This window comes from Simochromis diagramma, unplaced genomic scaffold (genome assembly GCF_900408965.1).
Source record: "Simochromis diagramma unplaced genomic scaffold, fSimDia1.1 OVJJ01000304.1, whole genome shotgun sequence".
In the NCBI taxonomy this organism is placed as follows: Eukaryota; Metazoa; Chordata; class Actinopteri; order Cichliformes; family Cichlidae; genus Simochromis; species Simochromis diagramma.
In genome coordinates, this window is record NW_024387030.1 from 13,299,879 (window position 1) to 13,318,409 (window position 18,531).

Below are 18,531 nucleotides of genomic sequence, written 5' to 3' on the forward strand. Positions count from 1 at the left end.
TAGAAGGAGAGACTTGGAATGACGAGCTATAAATATAGGCCAATACATTCTGGCACCACCACACCTCTAATAGTAGGAGACAGGTGTGTGTGCTGACAAATTTAACTTCACTCTTGAGTCACAATCAGAAGACTGACAAGCTTCATCTGTTGCAGACAACTATTTTTAATGACCAACTGCAGAAACACAACAAGGCAAAGAGGCTGAATCTTATCAATGAACTTCAGCAGCCACCGAGTTAAACAGGAAGTGTCTAAGTAACCGTAAATGAAGAAAGGAAGGAGGATTTTCCTGTTAGGATGAAAGCTACAACAAAAATTGGACTTGACACTTGTGTGGGGGGAAAAAAAAAAAAACCCCTCCTCCGAACAACAGTTAAAGTAAAATTGAAGTTAACCAAATCACAATGCAACATTTAAACAATTTCTAAATACTTAAACAATCATTTTTAGTTGTTGAGCACAGTTACAGGGTGTAGCTGGTAGAGAACGGCTCTGGCGTTTCCACCTCTCGGCTCCACGATGTCCATCCTCAGAGAAGGATCCACCTGCAGGATAAATACATATTTTAAAGCACAAGGACCTAAATGTGCCTAAGCAGAGCAGATGATCAAATGAATAAATAAAAGTGCACTGATCTGCTCATTACCTGGTTCCATTTTCCCAGTTTTTCAAACAACTGGGGAGCAATGGCTTCCCTTGGCGGAGACTTCGTGAACAGTCTGCACAATAAAAACAGTAATAACTTAAAAATTCAGCATTTTTACTGTTTTTTCAAAAAAACAATTTTTGTTGTCCACCAAAGACATTTTGGCCTTCCCTAAAGAAAGACCATCAGGAAAAAGCTCCTAGTCCTCTGGTAGAGCAGGGGTTGTCAAATTTTTGGGGGCCAGGGACCCCTTACAGGGGTAAAATTGTTCCAAGTACCCCCTTCTAATCCCCATGCTCATAGACTGCCTTTTGTACTCCTAGATTATGTAGGAATAATTTATATTTTAAATTTTTCAATATAAATACTCAATCTGTTTCAAAGAGCTATGAACTTCATAGAAAATAAACAAAACAAAATTTAAATAAACGTGAACACTTTTAAACTCCGGGCAAATTCAAGATGTATTTAAACTCAGAGCATTTTTTTTTTAAATAAATCTGAAAGCTTTCAAAAAAAAATAAACAGTGAAAACACTGGAACAATTTAAATGAACCCATTTTGTTTCATGAGCAGTTTAAAGACTATTTAATTGGTTAAATTTTAACACAATGAACATATTGCCCTTATTAAAATTATTTGCAGAAAAATGAAAAATCTAGCAATTTTGCCTTATCTGGCTTTATTTCACACAGTCAATCCAGTCATCAACAACAATTATTCCCTAACTCAGTGAGAAGGATGAGCGCGTCTCTCACTACACAGTTTCTCTATTCTTGTAAGGATGGATAACAAACAGACTCGAAGATCATCTTCCACTTATAAACGAGCTCTGTACTTCACAGTCAAAGTTGAAAATGATGATTTACAGAGGTAAGTGGCAGGAAAGGGGAGCAATATTTGCATACCCTCAGGAGCCAGTTTGGGATGCCACCCTGTCATCTGAAACCAAATGTGCACTGAGGCACACTGAACTTTTTCTGAAGTTGTTATCAGGTTCACCATTAATTTTTTTCTGACGCATGTTATCCACACCTTTTCACTGAAAAAAAATTACTTTGTTTTATCTTTAAACTCTGGATAATTTTTTATGTGATGCCGCTATAGCTTAGCTGGCTTAATTGCTTGATTTGCTATCACTTGAAGACACACAACACATTTGGGTTTTCCATCGTCATTCTTGATGAAGTCAAACTCGAGGTAACTGTCATACTTTCTCATTTTAGCTGATCTGGCTTTTGCGTTATTTGATGAAGCTTTGAGGATAAAGAGCACCCACAGGGCGAGTGGGTAATTGTGTGTGTGTATATATATATATATATATATATATATATATACACACCTCAATTGTGCATGTTGACCCCTCAAAGACCTGAGCCAGGAACAACCCCAGTATGTATCTATATCAGACCTGATGAGGCGGTCCCGACAGTCCTCCTGCAGCTGGCTGATCCTGTCAGTCCCCAGATGCAGAGTGCCAGTGGGGCCTTCGCACACGAGGTGGTTTATAGTCATTCGTAGAGCATTTATCTGAAAACAAAGAATCAATCAGGTGCCACATCATTTAAACAAACAAGTGAAGTACTACCATCCACACACACCACTGCCAGTATCACAAAGCATAGCTACAAACTGTATAAAAAGTAGTTTAGAACTCTATTTTCAAGCTTCAACATTAGCACTAATGACAGAAATGACCACATCTGGATCACATTTGGATGAAAGGGTGGAGAGCTAATGTATTAGCAAATGTTAGCAAACTGCATGAGTAAAGTGCACACATACTTACACATAATGGTTAGTGTTACCAGATTAATAAAATACTAAAATTTCCCCAACACCGAAGCACACACAGCAAGCCGTTCTTAATATTTGGAGAACTGAAAAACTCTTATTATGCCTGCCATGTAGAAACCTTCCTAAATGACACTGACTATTCAAACATGCACAAAGATTTCTATTCAGAATCCTTTGAGTGGCTGTTTTGATGATTTTACACAACGGTCTCTGAGGTTAAATTTACCTCAGTGATGTCGTCAACATCAATCTTCACATCAAAGGACAGTTCGATGTCATGTTCAGGCAGGATGGCCTCCTGTTTCTGACTGTTGAAGCCTAAGCCACAGAGTGCCCCAGTGTAGCAGGTTCTCTCTTCATCAGTGCTAAAAATAAATATGTTAGGTAAATAAGAATGTGAGTTTCTGTACATATATGTGCAGCGGTAATGCACATTTAACCAACCGTAGCTCCATGATGGGAGTGAAGAGCATCATTACAAGTGCAGGCAGTCCAGGGATGTCTGGCAAAATGGAGGTGTCTTTCAGCAGAATACGGGTACCTGCAACACAAACACACCCTTAAAGCTCTACATAAGATAAGACCCATTGCCAAGATCAAAACAATGCTCTCATAATCTGACCTGGAAAAAGTCATCTATGGCTTTGTTTTTGGTAAAAATAAAAAGTTAGTCTGTCACCTTCAGCTAGCTCAAAATGCTTTTAGTGCATTATTTTATTGATCACCTCTAAAGGAGACCAGGGCCCAAAACAGAAATACTGAATTTTTGAGTCAAATTACAGCCTCAGATGCTTTTGGCTGTTCCAAAGTCGAGGTTGAACTCTAGAGGTGATGGTGCTTTTACCATTAAAGCGCCTCTGCATTTGAACCACCTCGTTATGTCATCCTTTCTGTGTAAATTTAATATTCTGCCTTGCTTATATTTCAAAGTCACAAATATTATGATTAAAGCTGAATTTAGAGCTCAAGCTTCTTGATGCAACTCCCCAATTTATAGTCTTGGGAACAGGACTAGGAGGACACTACCCTTGTGATATTTTGTTTATCTGGTACCTGTGGAGCTGACTGACACAGTCCCAGCCACCAGCATCTTCTGATGTTTGCAATGTGGGTTTTCATTCAGAGCCAAGGAGTTGATGCTGTTCTTCTCTATACATACAGTCCTACAGGAGGATACAGTGATCATCAGCTGAGGCAGAGGGAGGGTGGTTGTAGGTACATATTCTTGTTTTGTTTTGTTTTTTAAATCTCTGTAGTGCTTACTTGTAGAGCGTGTTGCTCCTCAAGCTGTGGAAGCTCATCATATGAGGACTGGTTGGTCCATGCAGACGAACCTGCAGTGTCAGAGGGAATAGCAATCAGACATAACATGATGCATTCACTGATCACAGTGATGCAAAACTGTGTCGTCACTGTTCTGGCTGTCACATTGAATGGGTGTGCCTCTGAATGAACACAAACACATGAGCTGAGCCACTGAAATGGCTCCCTCTTCTGGATAAACTGACAGCAGCAAACGGTAAAAAAGGCGGTGGCATCCATCACACATTCAACACCAAAGACTCAGTGTTATTCAAAACCCACCATTAGCTATAGATATTGTCTTTCTAACAATTCACTCAAAACCTTGAAGATCTTCAACCATTCTAGTTTTACTAGACTAGGATGCTTTCATGAGGAATTACCAGCACTGCACAGGCATCACAGGAACACGAAGGTGACAATTAACTACTTTTGGGGCATTTGTATTCCATTTTTAGTCTTGGTTTCAGAATTGTTAAAGCCCTGTTTACTAAACATGCTGTAACATATTTTCTGATTCCTTCTTAGAAGCATCAAAATGTGCAAAACTTTGCCTGGATTGTTTCGTACTTTTGTCCTGGAATAGGACTGGGGTTGCTTGGAAAAGTGGGTAAGCAGGCTGTCGATGAGCTCCTTCTCCTCTTTTTTGCGGTTGCTCCAGGTGTTGCTTACAGAGTTGGGCACATATGTACCTTCCTCCATGTCCTTGTACAGAGACATCAGCACCTCATGGTTTTGCTGCAAGAGCACAAAAACATTCAATACTTTGACTGAGAAAAGCACAAAATGCTTCAGATCTATTCATACAGAACTTTTTGTCTCAATGCATCTCAGTCTGCCTGCAGCACATGCAGCACACCTGAGGCCAGACATCTCAAATAGTTGGTCTTTAAAATTCTAGCTTTCATTTTTACTTCAATTAGCTAAAGTATTTTTTCAATACAAGTTTTGTTTTAAGTTCAGTTTAAAAAACTGAAATAACTTCATCTTAAGCTGCTAAGAGAACTAGTATTTCTTTCTGCTTATTGTGTCACCTTGGAGTCAAAGCTCTCTTCAGCCTTCACAGCATGTCCTCCTTCCACCAGCAAGTCTACCACGCTGGTGTTCGCTGTCTCAGAGTGGATGAGCAGATCCACACGCATCACACCATAGAGGATGGAGTACAGGGACACGATGAGAGATTGGCCCTTCACTAGATTGATGAAGCGGTTGCGGGCGCGGCTGCTCCACTGGTTCCCCAGAATGATGGACTGATTTGAAGGACGCATACCAGTGACCTGGAACTCCTGAGCCTGATATGATAAGCAGTTTATCTATTACTATTAATCTGGTGTGCATTTTATCTGCTGACTGATTGTGGCATTTATGATGTTGCTACCTGGAAAGGATGAGACAGCAGATCAGACGGCAGCTCTCTGAGGCTGCTGCAGGAAACGATCTCATTGTTGCCATAGTCCAAAAAGAAGACCTGCAGAAAGATGAGACGCCTGGGTGATAAATTTGCAAAAATTACCATGTTCAAAAAATGTTATCTGGTTTTAGAGACCAAGGAGGAACTACATCCAATTTCATGAAGCACTGAAATACCAGGACCCAGATCTATTTGAAGATTTCAAGTTGAGCAAGTTGCAGTTCTTAATAAAAAATTACAAATAAACAACATTTACATTTTTTTCTGAGACACACACACACACACACATATATATATATCTCACTTCTAAAACTCTAACATTTAGGCCCTTACATTTAAAGATTTTTATATGTTGGTGTGTGTGTGTGGATATATATATAGTGATATATTATATATAGCCAGCGCTCCGCTTCCGCTTATATATATATATATATATATATATATATATATATATATATATATATATATACATACACATATATATATATATATATATATATATATATACATATATATATATATATATATATATATGTATATATATATATATATATATATATATATATATGTATATATATATATATATATATATATATATATATATATATATATATATATATATATATATATATATATATATATATATATACATACACACACACACACACACACACACACACACTAGGGGTGCAACGATACTCGTATCGGTATTGAACCGTTCGATACAGTGCTTTCGGTTCGGTACGCATATGTATCGAACAATACAACATTTTTTATTTATTTTATCAACTTTCCTTCTGACGATGCTGTCTGTGTTGAGCGCTCAGTGGATCTGCGCTCGACGACTCCGCCTAGGCTGCACTGTCGAGCGCAGATCCACTGAGCGCAGCACAAGTTAGCAAGACAGAAGCTAAGCTCGTTGCAACATAGCAACTGCCTCAACACTACCTGAAATTGAACCTCCCCCACCCTCATTCAGATCTGGCGTTTGAAACTATCTTGGTTTTCATGTGACGTATGACCCTGATGGTAAGCGCGTCATGTACAAAAGTAAAACAGTATGTCGGATGTGCCACGCAAAGCTCAATTGGTGGGAACTAGTGCATTAGAGCAGTTAGCCTGTTAACGCCGTCCAGCCCCATGCACGGGGCGATCCACGGTAACTCGTTAATGGAGATTTGCCGTGTTGTGGCGTTAATGTCATTTTAACGAAATTAACGCCGACAGCACTAGTGGGAACACAAAAAGGCAGAGCCATTACAAATTCAGTGAACTCAGATGGTGTAAAGTACAATGTTTTGTTTTGTTTTTTAGCATTCACAACATCAGCCCACTGGAAAAATTACAGCTAGACCTTCAAACCAATAAGCTCAACTCTTTCCCCTCGGATGCCTGCTTGAGTGTGCATCAGAAGTCAGTGAGGGTGATCTCAGCCTACACAGCTCACCCTTGTAAAAAACTGTGACCTGATCTAATGGTCAAACATATACACTGAGGTTTCAAAACTCATCATTAAGGGTACTGGGGAGATTGTCAAATGCCATCTTCATGGGTGAACTTCTGTCTGGACTTTAAAAAGGTACAGAATCCTAACTACGACAGGCTAATCACAAGTAAAAAAGATAGAAAAATAGAAGTAAAACTTGCAGAGAAAAGTTACAGAGAAAATAAACGGGTGTCCTAAATTTTGAGCAGCAGGCTGCAGAGTGTAAGTAATATTTACCTCCACTGTGTTGCCACGCATGTGTAGGATCTTGGCACGGTAGTACATGTTCTGCTCATTGAACTCAGAGTAGGGAGCCAGGCACAGCAGGTTGGGGTAGAGCGACACAGTTAAAGGACGCAGCGTGCATGTGTTAATATCTGCTGTCATTTGGCGCTGTTTTCCCAAGCTGGCTTCATCTGCTTGGAACCCCCAGAAATGACCAACCTCCACCACCTACAGCAGATTTCAGAGACGATACATCCATTAATATTCATAATATTTATTCAAATAAAGAAAGTCGGGTATTTAGTAGGGGAAATAAAAACAGAATAGAAGACTAACTTTTGTGATGTTCACCACAAACAAGCGATTGGGGGGTAGCTTGGCGGGGTCGATGGTGCTGCTGACCACTCCCACTGGGCAGACAGACTGGCTCTGGAAGTCAACATTCACGCTGCACAGAAACAGAGATTTTAGGTGATGCTTCGCTGTCACCACTGACTACACACTGGCATGTGTGTACTTATAGCCGTTTTACTGTGATGAGTTAAACTGAGTCAGCATCTCATTTTAAAGAGTAAACAGATGTCTGCTATGTGTTCACCAAAATAAAACATTTTAAGAACAAGCAAACGTACAATTTTATTCAGAATTTACCAGCAATAACAACAGCTGAACATTATATTTTATGGAAAAAAAAAACACAAATTATGAGGAGAAGCTAAAACTGTATTTTATCAAAATATGTCAGCATTCTTACAATTAAATAAATGTGTCACCCTACAGCCCAGCAGGGGAAGGAAGAAGCTGGCACTGTTTTGCCTAAAACCTCCACTCTGAGTCCAATGATTGCTGGCAAGAGGCATGCAGAGTGCTAGGATGTCAGATTACATTAAGGTTTAGGGCCAAGGCACTGACCACTGCAGCCTGTTATGTAGGGGTTAGATTTGCCAAAAACACTGAGTCCTCAAATGACAGACACAGCCACAACTTAGTGGTTAAGATGACATTTTGTCCTTGCCGAACACGTTCAAGATTTCAGCTCATGACTTAGATTTTTCTCAGAGAGACAACTACATTTGGCATCTGAAATATGCGAAACTCGACGTACCGTGAATATTTCATGTGAGTTATGTGTCTGTTCCCAGCACAGTTTTCTATTTGTTCAATGGGGTAGACTGACAGCTCCATTGCAGGGCTCTGATGGGCCAGCAGGAGGGCAAGAGACACTTCAGGTAGCACACCAGAGTCCTGGGATGTCCTGTAGAACTCCACATATGCTCTGAGTGCACACACACACACACACACACACACACACACACACACACACACACACACACACACACACACACACACACAAAGTGAGATTAAAACTAAGTGCACAAAGGTTCAAGCAGACAAAGTACTGAGTGATGATGTTTGACTTGCCACAGTAGCCTCTAGTACCTGGAGCTATCAAAGGAAATGGCTTTGACCTGTCCACAGAGGCGGAACAGGCACTGCAGCTGCTTGTAATACAGGAAACTGTACGGTGGAAGGTTCCTCAACTAAAAACAACAGTTTGATGATACAATTAGAAAAACAAAACTGACAATTTAATTGCCTATAAACCAAATTATAATTTGGACAGAAATAAAAAGTCTGGGTCCGAAAAGTGAATGCTTAATTGCCTTAAACCTTTCTAAAGGCTAGCAGCAGTGACAACCTCTTCTAAGTTTGTGGTGAAGCGGCCCTTATTTCTTCACTTTGTGATTATTTTCCTAATGAACCTGGGCTCAGTTGATAGTTTCAGGTCAAACGGAATAAAATAATTTTGATTTTAAAAATTTGGGTGATTATTAGAGTGATAAAAAAAGGATTATTCTGGTTATGCTCAGCTGCTCACTACCTGTGAAATGTAAACACCTTTGAGTTACTGTATCTTACTTTGTAATAACTTGTACACTCCAATTTTAACCGTACAGAATTTCCAACTCATCTGTCATTACACTTGTATCCTTCCATTTCTCTCGATTAGAAAGTAGGATGGCTAGCATGTTGCAGCCTCCTTCATCGACATCATCATACCCGACGCATACACAGGGTCTATCTTTAACCTCCTAGGACCTGGTGTCCACATATTTGAACATCACATTTTGGGTTGTCTAGACCAAAATACTAAATTTGGGCCTACATGGGCCTGATATCCACTTACGAGGACATTATGCTGCCACTGTTCTATCAAAATTAAAACAAATGTACTCTTATGTGGATCTAATTTTTCTCAGAAACAAAAATCAGGTCATTCTTTTTCTTTTCTTTTTTACATTCATCAGGTCCCAATCAGCCCAGACACCAAAGAGAAATTGTAAATGCATGCCATGAAAGAGGTCGGGTTTCAGGAGGTTAAAGCAGCTTTGTATTATCCTTCACACAGTTTAAAATCACACTTGGAGCATTTCAGAAGCAGAGCGTTCAGTCTGTGTGGTGCCTTTTATTAAGAAAATTTAAAAATGATCCAACTTTGTGTCTCAGTGGTTGGACTATATATACATATCTTTCTTTTAAAAAAGGGAATGAGTTGAGGGCTGCTTCTTGGCAGCTTTTGAAACATCCTAAAGAACAAACACTGTTTTGAGTGGGCACAATCAACTCTGGTGGTCAGAGGTAGAAGCCAGGAAATGATGCTTACAGAATATTTTTAATGCTTTTGAGAGCATTATGGCCAATTTGTGAATTCAAGTATGGAATGGAGCTTGGTCTGTTGCAAAAGCAGCAAAATTGGCTTCAGATTCCAGCTAGACAAGCAAATATAAATGTGTAGAGCAGGCAAACACAGAGACACTATTGGCTACAAATTTTTGTGGAGACGCGACTACAAACAAGATCACTTGATCTGTATTTAAGACAATTTAATTGGATAAGTGGAAGAAATCGATGGATGGATGGATAGATAAATACTTTATGCACTTTTAATTAAAAACTGTCCAACAAACATCTTTAAAAACTTTAAGGACATGCAAGCAAGATGCGAAAAGGGAGTGAGTGAGATAAATTTGTCGTTCTTAGACATTTACGAGAAAAGTAAAGCCTGTTTTAGGTAAATCATCAGCCAGCTTGAATTGTACATGAAGTCTAATAATGATAACAACAACCAATTGCTTATTAACAAGTTTATAAATAATTCTTGTTATGTTAATAACATAATGTGCTATGTTAACATGAAGTAAAGTGTAGCTGAGCCAAGCTGTAGATGAGGTAATAATACCATCACTGTCGTTCTGGGGTTGAAGCCACTCAGCTCTCTGGAAGCCAGGGCTTCATCTATATCCACCTGGAGGAAGTAGTTTGGGTAGTACGCACCAGCAATGACCACCTAAGAAGCAGTGAGTCACAATTTACATCAAACTGACAGTCAAATATACTCAGACATGCAAAAAACCCCAAAGCTCCTTACATTGTCACACTATGATGTTTAAGACAATTTATAAACATCCCACAGTTTTCAGCAAAGACTAACCTGAAGAATGAATGCCTGCTTGCGTGCACTGGTGTAGTCTGAGAACTGGCTTTCCTCTGCTATTTTCATGTTGAATTGGGACACACGCTTCTTCAGCTCCTCATACAGCTCTGCAACCTGGTCAGCAATTTCAGTAAGCAAGTATTTATACTTTCTTTAAACTGCATGTTCAACAGCTAGAAAACATTGTAAGGACTATAAATTTTAATACCTAATTTGCAAAAGACATCACGGGGTTACCCATGACCTCACAAAAGGAATCAAATTTAAATTAACTTAGCGCAAAAAGTAAGGCAATTTGTGTTTTGTTGTTTATTGCTTTGTTGTAACAAAGCTTCCTGGCGACACTGTTGGAAAGCCTGTTAATTTCCCCTGAAACTGTGGCTCATTTGCTTACTTTCTGTGCCAAGTTTGTATCAGCTTAAAATACACCGCAATTATCACTTAACGCCTGCTATTTAATGCACTCAGGTCACGCCTTCTCCTGAAATGTTATTCTCTGAACACATGCGACTTTGATCTCTGTACCTCTCTGATCCTCTTGATCTGAATGAAGTTCTCCTTTCCCCAGTCCAGTTCATCCTAAGAAGAAAAGGCAGCAAATACATTTAATTTTTGCCAAAAACACAAAACAAACAGACAAAAAAACCAAAAACATTGTTATAATGTTGTGTTAAGTTTAATTCACTCTTAGAATTTGAAAACCTCAACACTTTTATGGGAGGCTAAAAATTCTAAGTAGGTACCCTGATCATTTCTATAATACCTAGATCTTTCTGGCCTCAGCAAACAACAACCAGGCTATAACAACAATAACAGCAGCTACTAAGAACTGTTATGTGAGGTCTTTGACATGAAAAACAGGGCACAGAATATATTGCAAAAACACAGGAAAAATCTTGTTTTGAGTGACAACTTCACAGAGTCAGCTAGAAGTTAAACTGTAAAGAAGATGGTTCTACAGCAGGATAATGATCCAAAAAATAGACCTCAAAAGTCACCAGGTGAATAACTTTTTTACTAGAGACAATTGCTGTACGAACACACAAAGTGCTGGCAGGTTGATGGGGATGGTTCATAAAAAGCCCTCCCACATAGTGCGTGGGTTTTGTTTCTATGGCAACATCATCTAGACAACATATCACCAATCTGATCAGTGTTGTATGATAGACTATCCTTGCCCCTTTCCTATTTATTCCCTATTTCTTATTCCTAGACTTTAATCCCTGTGACGCTGACATGGATAGTCAGGTTGGAGAGACATGGTCAGAAGAAGCTGGTCCTCCATTTTTTGGCTACCCATTTAATGTGATTTGTTGCCTTAAAAACTGATAACAGCAATGGCACCAGCACCTATTATTGTCTATATTTTATAGAGAATTAGCCTTGGAAAATCACTTGCCACAGGATCCAAAATCCTGAAACCAGGAAGGAAGATAGTTGTACATTTTCTTTGTTTCAAATACTGTAGTAATATCTCCATTAGCTCTAATAATACCCTTTTAATTGTCTGAGTGAAAAAGTGAATTGCTGAAACAATTACACTACTTCTATTCTTTCAGAATCTCTTGGTATAGTTTGCCTCCTAAGAGGCTTTATGATGTCAGAAAACGTCTCGAGCAGGTCTGACTGTGAGTTGAAGTGAGTGACAATCAGCACTTATTGATCTTCTTTCATTGGTAAGTAGTTTGTACAAAGCTTTCTGGTGTGTTTGGGGTCATTATCCTGGTAGGGTGGCTCACATCGCTGAAGGTTAGAGTAATTTAATTCATAGTATACCTTTGGGTGCCTCAGCTGTCCTTTCTTCTTGGCTGAGTGCCATGCCTAACATAAAGAAACGAGAGAGAATAGAGCAACCACACATGAAAATCCACTCAAAATCAAAACCTGCTGGAGATATGTAAAAAATTCTTTACCTTGAAGGCATTTAGGAAAGCTATGGAATCACTTGGTGTGCCACGGGTAAAAGCCAGCTTGCTCCTGGAGTTACACATGATACAAAAAAATAATAATTACAAAACACACAACCCATATCTGCTTTTGACCTGATTCTAATGTAAACATGTTACAATTAGACACGTGACCAATATAAGTATACACTGGAAGAAAAATTACTGACGATCTAAACTAAAAAAATCCCAAACTGGAGGTGAACAGTGGCGTGATGTGACATTATTTTTTCATACTTTTTCATTTTTGCTGGACTGTGAGCATTTTTCTGAATGCATCAGATATTACGCTGCACTAAACATGTAAAGGTGCGTCAAAAGCTCTAGTTTAAATCAAGTTACTTTACTACGTAATGCATGAAATGCAGCCACAGTGTTGGTACACAAAATCTAATGTGACATCATGAGTCTGTAAATCAGTGCACCTGCTGGATCGGACTCACCTATGGCCAGCAATCTGCTGCATGGACGGTATCGCAAAGAAGCTCTTCAGAGAGTGAGAGGCAGCTGAGAATGAGAGAGTATGTTGTGCAAAAGTATTCCGAAAAACATGTTACACATTTAGGCTGTAAAGCTATGTCTCTAGAAAACATGCCGTACACAACAGATACCACCAAGTACCATGATAGACTAACCAATGATGAGGCACTCATCCAGGCAACCAAAGACGTGGCCCAGGACAATCATCTTCCCCAGGTACAGGTCTAAAGGCAAGTGAGCCAGCACTCGGCCCAGGAACGTCAGCTCACCATCTTCATTTTGACCTCTGCTTTCACTTTTCACAGACAGCGCACCCATCTGCAGTGTGACAGACAGCATACTCTATGCACACAACTAATGAACTTCTAAACTCATAACATTTTAGCTTTAACATATGTGTATACACACACACACACACACACACACACACACACACACACACTAGGGGTGCAACGATATTCGTATCGATATTGAACCGTTCGATACAGTGCGTTCGGTTCGGTACGCATATGTATCGAACAATACAACATTTTAAATTTATTTTATCAACTTTTCTTCTGACGATGCTGTCTGTGTTGAGAGCTCAGTGGATCTGCGTTCGACTACTCCGCTTGGCTGCACTGTCTAGCACAGATCCACTGAGCGTAGCGCAAGTTAGCAAGACAGAAGCTAAGCTCGTTGCAACATGGCAAATTGAACCTCCCCCACCCTCATTCAGATCTGGCGTTTGGAATTATTTTGGTCTTCATGTGACGTATGACCCTGAAGGTAAGCGCGTCATGGACAAAAGTAAAACAGTATGTTGGATGTGTCACGCAATGCTCAATTACATGGGTGGGAACTAGTGCGTTAGCACAGTTAGCTCGTTAACGTGTTGACGCCGTCTGGCCCCACGCACGGGGCGATCCGTGGTAGCACGTTAACGGAGATTTGCCGTGTTGTGGCGTTAACGTCATTTCAGATTAACGCTGACAGCACTAGTGGGAACAAAATTAATATGACTGCACATTTACGCCGACATCATCCTAGTGCAAAGACAAGTGGAAGCAGACAAAAACAACAAGCACGCGTGCTGCAAACTTTACCCGAGTCATTTAGACAGCCGTTAGCACATGATTCTCCTTATGGGGACCTGATATGTTTAATATGCTGCTGAGAATATACCCCAGAAGAAGCGTATAGTATAGCTTTTAATTTTGGAAAGAGCCATTTCTCTGTAACAAACTCTCTTTTCCAAAGATGAGTGATTTCTCCATCAGATAGATTTATTATTTTATCCCTTTGTTGTTTCAGCAACATTACATTTAAAAACTGTACGTTTGAGTTAAAATATATATTTATAATTTTAATAAATGATAAATTAAAAAGGCATGAACATTTTTTTTTTAATCGAAAAAAATATTGAACGGTGACACCAAAGTATCGAACCGAACCGTGAATTTTGTGTATCGTTGCACCCCTAGTATATACATACAGGGAGTGCAGAATTATTAGGCAAGTTGTATTTTTGAGGAATAATGTTATTATTGAACAACAACCATGTTCTCAATGAACCCAAAAAAACTCATTAATATCAAAGCTGAATGTTTTTGGAAGTAGTTTTAGTTGTTTTAGTTTTAGCTATTTTAGGGGGATATCTGTGTGTGCAGGTGACTATTACTGTGCATAATTATTAGGCAACTTAACAAAAAACAAATATATACCCATTTCAATTATTTATTTTCACCAGTGAAACCAATATAACATCTCCACATTCACAAATATACATTTCTGACATTCAAAAACAAAACAAAAACAAATCAGCGACCAATATAGCCACCTTTCTTTGCAAGGACACTCAAAAGCCTGCCATCCATGGATTCTGTCAGTGTTTTGATCTGTTCACCATCAACATTGCGTGCAGCAGCAACCACAGCCTCCCAGACACTGTTCAGAGAGGTGTACTGTTTTCCCTCCTTGTAAATCTCACATTTGATGATGGACCACAGGTTCTCAATGGGGTTCAGATCAGGTGAACAAGGAGGCCATGTCATTAGTTTTTCTTCTTTTATACCCTTTCTTGCCAGCCACGCTGTGGAGTACTTGGACGCGTGTGATGGAGCATTGTCCTGCATGAAAATCATGTTTTTCTTGAAGGATGCAGACTTCTTCCTGTACCACTGCTTGAAGAAGGTGTCTTCCAGAAACTGGCAGTAGGACTGGGAGTTGAGCTTGACTCCATCCTCAACCCGAAAAGGCCCCACAAGCTCATCTTTGATGATACCAGCCCAAACCAGTACTCCACCTCCACCTTGCTGGCGTCTGAGTCGGACTGGAGCTCTCTGCCCTTTACCAATCCAGCCACGGGCCCATCCATCTGGCCCATCAAGACTCACTCTCATTTCATCAGTCCATAAAACCTTAGAAAAACCAGTCTCGAGATATTTCTTGGCCCAGTCTTGACGTTTCAGCTTGTGTGTCTTGTTCAGTGGTGGTCGTCTTTCAGCCTTTCTTACCTTGGCCATGTCTCTGAGTATTGCACACCTTGTGCTTTTGGGCACTCCAGTGATGTTGCAGCTCTGAAATATGGCCAAACTGGTGGCAAGTGGCATCTTGGCAGCTGCACGCTTGACTTTTCTCAGTTCATGGGCAGTTATTTTGCGCCTTGGTTTTTCCACACGCTTCTTGCGACCCTGTTGACTATTTTGAATGAAACGCTTGATTGTTCGATGATCACGCTTCAGAAGCTTTGCAATTTTGAGACTGCTGCATCCCTCTGCAAGATATCTCACTATTTTTGACTTTTCTGAGCCTGTCAAGTCCTCCTTTTGACCCATTTTGCCAAAGGAAAGGACGTTGCCTAATAATTATGCACACCTGATATAGGGTGTTGATGTCATTAGACCACACCCCTTCTCATTACAGAGATGCACATCACCTAATATGCTTAATTGGTAGTAGGCTTTCGAGCCTATACAGCTTGGAGTAAGACAACATGCATGAAGAGGATGATGTGGACAAAATACTCATTTGCCTAATAATTCTGCACTCCCTGTACATACACATATATATCTCTATCTATCTATAGATATATATATATATGTGTGTGTGTGTGTGTGTGTGTGTGTGTGTGTGTGTGTGTGTATATATTTATATATATATTAGGGGTGCATATTCGTATCGATATTGAACCGTTCGATACAGTGCTTTCGGTTCGGTACGCATATGTATCGAACAATACAACATTTGTAATTTATTTTATCAACTTTCCTTCTGACGATGCTGTCTGTGTTGAGCGCTCAGTGAATCTGTGTTCGACTACTCCGCCTAGGCTGCACTGTCGAGCGCAGATCCACTGAGCGCTCAACACAGACAGCATAGTCAGAAGGAAGAGCGCAGGGCAAGCTAGCGAGACAGAAGTTAAGCTCTACTTGCAACAGGCAAATTGAACCTCATTCAGATCTGGCGTTTGGAATTATTTTGGTTTTCATGTGACGTATGACCCTGAAGGTAAGCGAGTCATGGACTAAAGTAAAACAGTATGTTGGATGTGCCACGCAATGCTCAATTACATTGGTGTGAACTAGTGTGTTAGCGCAGTTAGCTCGTTAACGTGTTGGCCGTCTAGCCCCATGCACGGAGCGATCGGCGGTAGCTCGTTAACGGAGATTTGCCGTGTTGTGGCGTTAAGGTCATTTCAACGAGATTAACCTGAAAGCACTAGTGCGAACACAACGAATATGACTGCACATTTACGCCGACATCATCCTAGTGCAAAGACAAGTGGAAGCAGACAAAAACAAGCAAGCATGCTACTAACTTTAGCCGAGTCATTTAGACAGCTGTTAGCACATGATTCTCCTTATGCTGCTGAGAATATAGCCCAGAAGAAGCGGATAGTATAGCTTTTATTTTGGAAAGAGACATTTCTCTGTAATAAACTCTCTTTTCCAAAGATGAGTGATTCCTCAATCAGATACAGGGCTTGCAATATCGCTAGCCCGACGTCCCGGGGCTAGCGATTTTTTCAGTCGGGCTACCAAAATCTATCTCTGCCCTGCCCGTCGGGCTATTGTAGGAAAAATATATGTCAATGCTTTTGCATTCTTTCAGAAATGTAGCTGGGTAATTATGTCATTGGCATCGGTGAGCCACTGTCAATATGTGACATATTGAAGTCGCGTTTGAATTTGCGCTTGTTTTTTTGCTTTCACTTTGCAATCGTGCGAACTGTGTATAGAGAGCGACAGCACTGATCTGTGAGTGATGATAATTTGTGCACCAATTCCTCTGACATCGTCTTATTAATCGTTAGCTTACTATGCAAACATGACAAGTGAAATCTCCCGCAGCAAGCTTAAACATGTGAGAGGTTGATCGCGCAGAGAATCGCTGAGCTTATGTGAGTGAGCGTGTAAAAGCATTTCAGTTCTGCTGAGCCAAATAAGACAGGTCAGGGTGAAGAAGTGACAGCCAAAGAAAAGCTTACCACAAAACGGAGAAGTTATGACAAATCAGACTATAAGGCAAAAAGAAAGTGCAGCTTTATGGTTTCATGGACAAAAGAATTTCTGTGGCTGCAATATGATGAGCTAAATAACCAGGGCTGCACATAAGTGGTCCGCAGGTGCGCATTCGCTGTCAAAATAAAAAACACGCACAAGGGTTAGGGTTAAATTTAAAAACTGTACTTTTGAGTTAAAATATATATTTATAATTTTAATAAATGACAAATTAAAAAGGCATGAACATTTTTTTGTATCGAAAAAATATCGAACCGTGACACCAAAGTATCGAACCGAACCGTGAATTTTGTGTATCGTTGCACCCCTAATATATATATATACACACACAAATCTTTTAATCATGAATCAGCAGTCTCCAACCTTTTTTGCGCCACGGACCGGTTTATGCCCGACAATGTTTTCATGGACCGGCCTTTAAGGTGTTGCGGATAAATACAACAAAATAAAACTAGTACCGGTACGGGAAAAAAAGAAGATTTATTCATAAGACACGTGAAGAGACCCAGGAAAACCGAGTTAACGATAAAAACGATAACAAAATAACGCTGAAAACTGATAAAAACCCTGAAAACCACACATTTCACACCTGAGCCTCAACTCTCGCGGCCCGGTACCAAACGACTCACGGACCGGTACCGGTCCGAGGCCCGGGGGTTGGGGACCGTTGTCATAAATCATTTAATAAAAACAGCCATGTTATGCTTTTTGGAGTTTTTCTTCATTACTTCATTCTAGCGTGTGTTCTTTTTATACACATCCTCCCTTAGGAAGTAAAGCAGTTTGTCAACAACTTGGAAGGTCGGTAGTGCAATCCACAGCTCTTCCTTTTCCTTTGTGTAGCAACAAGCACCTAAGCTACATAACGCTGAAAAGGGATTGCCTGATTTACATCGCACCAATCCTTCAAAACACAGCATTTAGCAGCAAGTGTTTCAGGTGTGTAGATGGAGGAGGCAATGTGGTTTGTCTACTACTGGAAGACTGCTGGTAAATTTCTGCCTTCTTCAGTCTGGATATCAAAGCAACCTTTGAGCAATCTGGTCACCCTGACTGCCCATCACAGTGTGATTTTGTGTTAATATTAAGCTTAAAACCTTCCCTTTTTATAAAGCATATAGTTAGGACCCTATATCCATCCTTAGTTATGCTGCAATAGGTCTAGGCTGCTGGGGCTTTCCCATGATGCATTGAGTGTTTCTGTTTCATTCACCACATGTTCATACATCACTATGCAT

The 18,531-nt window shown here is 40.0% G+C and overlaps 1 protein-coding gene across 1 annotated transcript in view; it reads right to left on the reverse strand.

Annotated features, from left to right (window-relative positions):
* Window positions 1–421: 421 nt before the first annotated feature.
* Window positions 422–18,531, reverse strand: part of tdrd9 (tudor domain containing 9) — a 38,553-nt gene continuing 20,443 nt past the window's right edge. The window contains exons 15-35 of the mRNA XM_040041296.1: window positions 12,947–13,109; window positions 12,755–12,818; window positions 12,279–12,342; window positions 12,142–12,186; window positions 10,891–10,944; window positions 10,363–10,479; window positions 10,111–10,218; window positions 8,310–8,410; window positions 7,975–8,145; window positions 7,206–7,317; window positions 6,882–7,097; window positions 5,126–5,215; window positions 4,782–5,039; window positions 4,318–4,485; window positions 3,709–3,779; window positions 3,499–3,608; window positions 2,890–2,986; window positions 2,672–2,810; window positions 2,060–2,178; window positions 649–721; window positions 422–547 (exon numbers count right to left, since the gene is read on the reverse strand). Of these exons, the coding sequence (XP_039897230.1) occupies window positions 449–547; window positions 649–721; window positions 2,060–2,178; window positions 2,672–2,810; window positions 2,890–2,986; window positions 3,499–3,608; window positions 3,709–3,779; window positions 4,318–4,485; window positions 4,782–5,039; window positions 5,126–5,215; window positions 6,882–7,097; window positions 7,206–7,317; window positions 7,975–8,145; window positions 8,310–8,410; window positions 10,111–10,218; window positions 10,363–10,479; window positions 10,891–10,944; window positions 12,142–12,186; window positions 12,279–12,342; window positions 12,755–12,818; window positions 12,947–13,109 (2,439 nt within the window). The 3' untranslated portion in view covers window positions 422–448. The remainder of the gene's footprint in view (window positions 548–648; window positions 722–2,059; window positions 2,179–2,671; window positions 2,811–2,889; window positions 2,987–3,498; window positions 3,609–3,708; window positions 3,780–4,317; window positions 4,486–4,781; window positions 5,040–5,125; window positions 5,216–6,881; window positions 7,098–7,205; window positions 7,318–7,974; window positions 8,146–8,309; window positions 8,411–10,110; window positions 10,219–10,362; window positions 10,480–10,890; window positions 10,945–12,141; window positions 12,187–12,278; window positions 12,343–12,754; window positions 12,819–12,946; window positions 13,110–18,531) is intronic.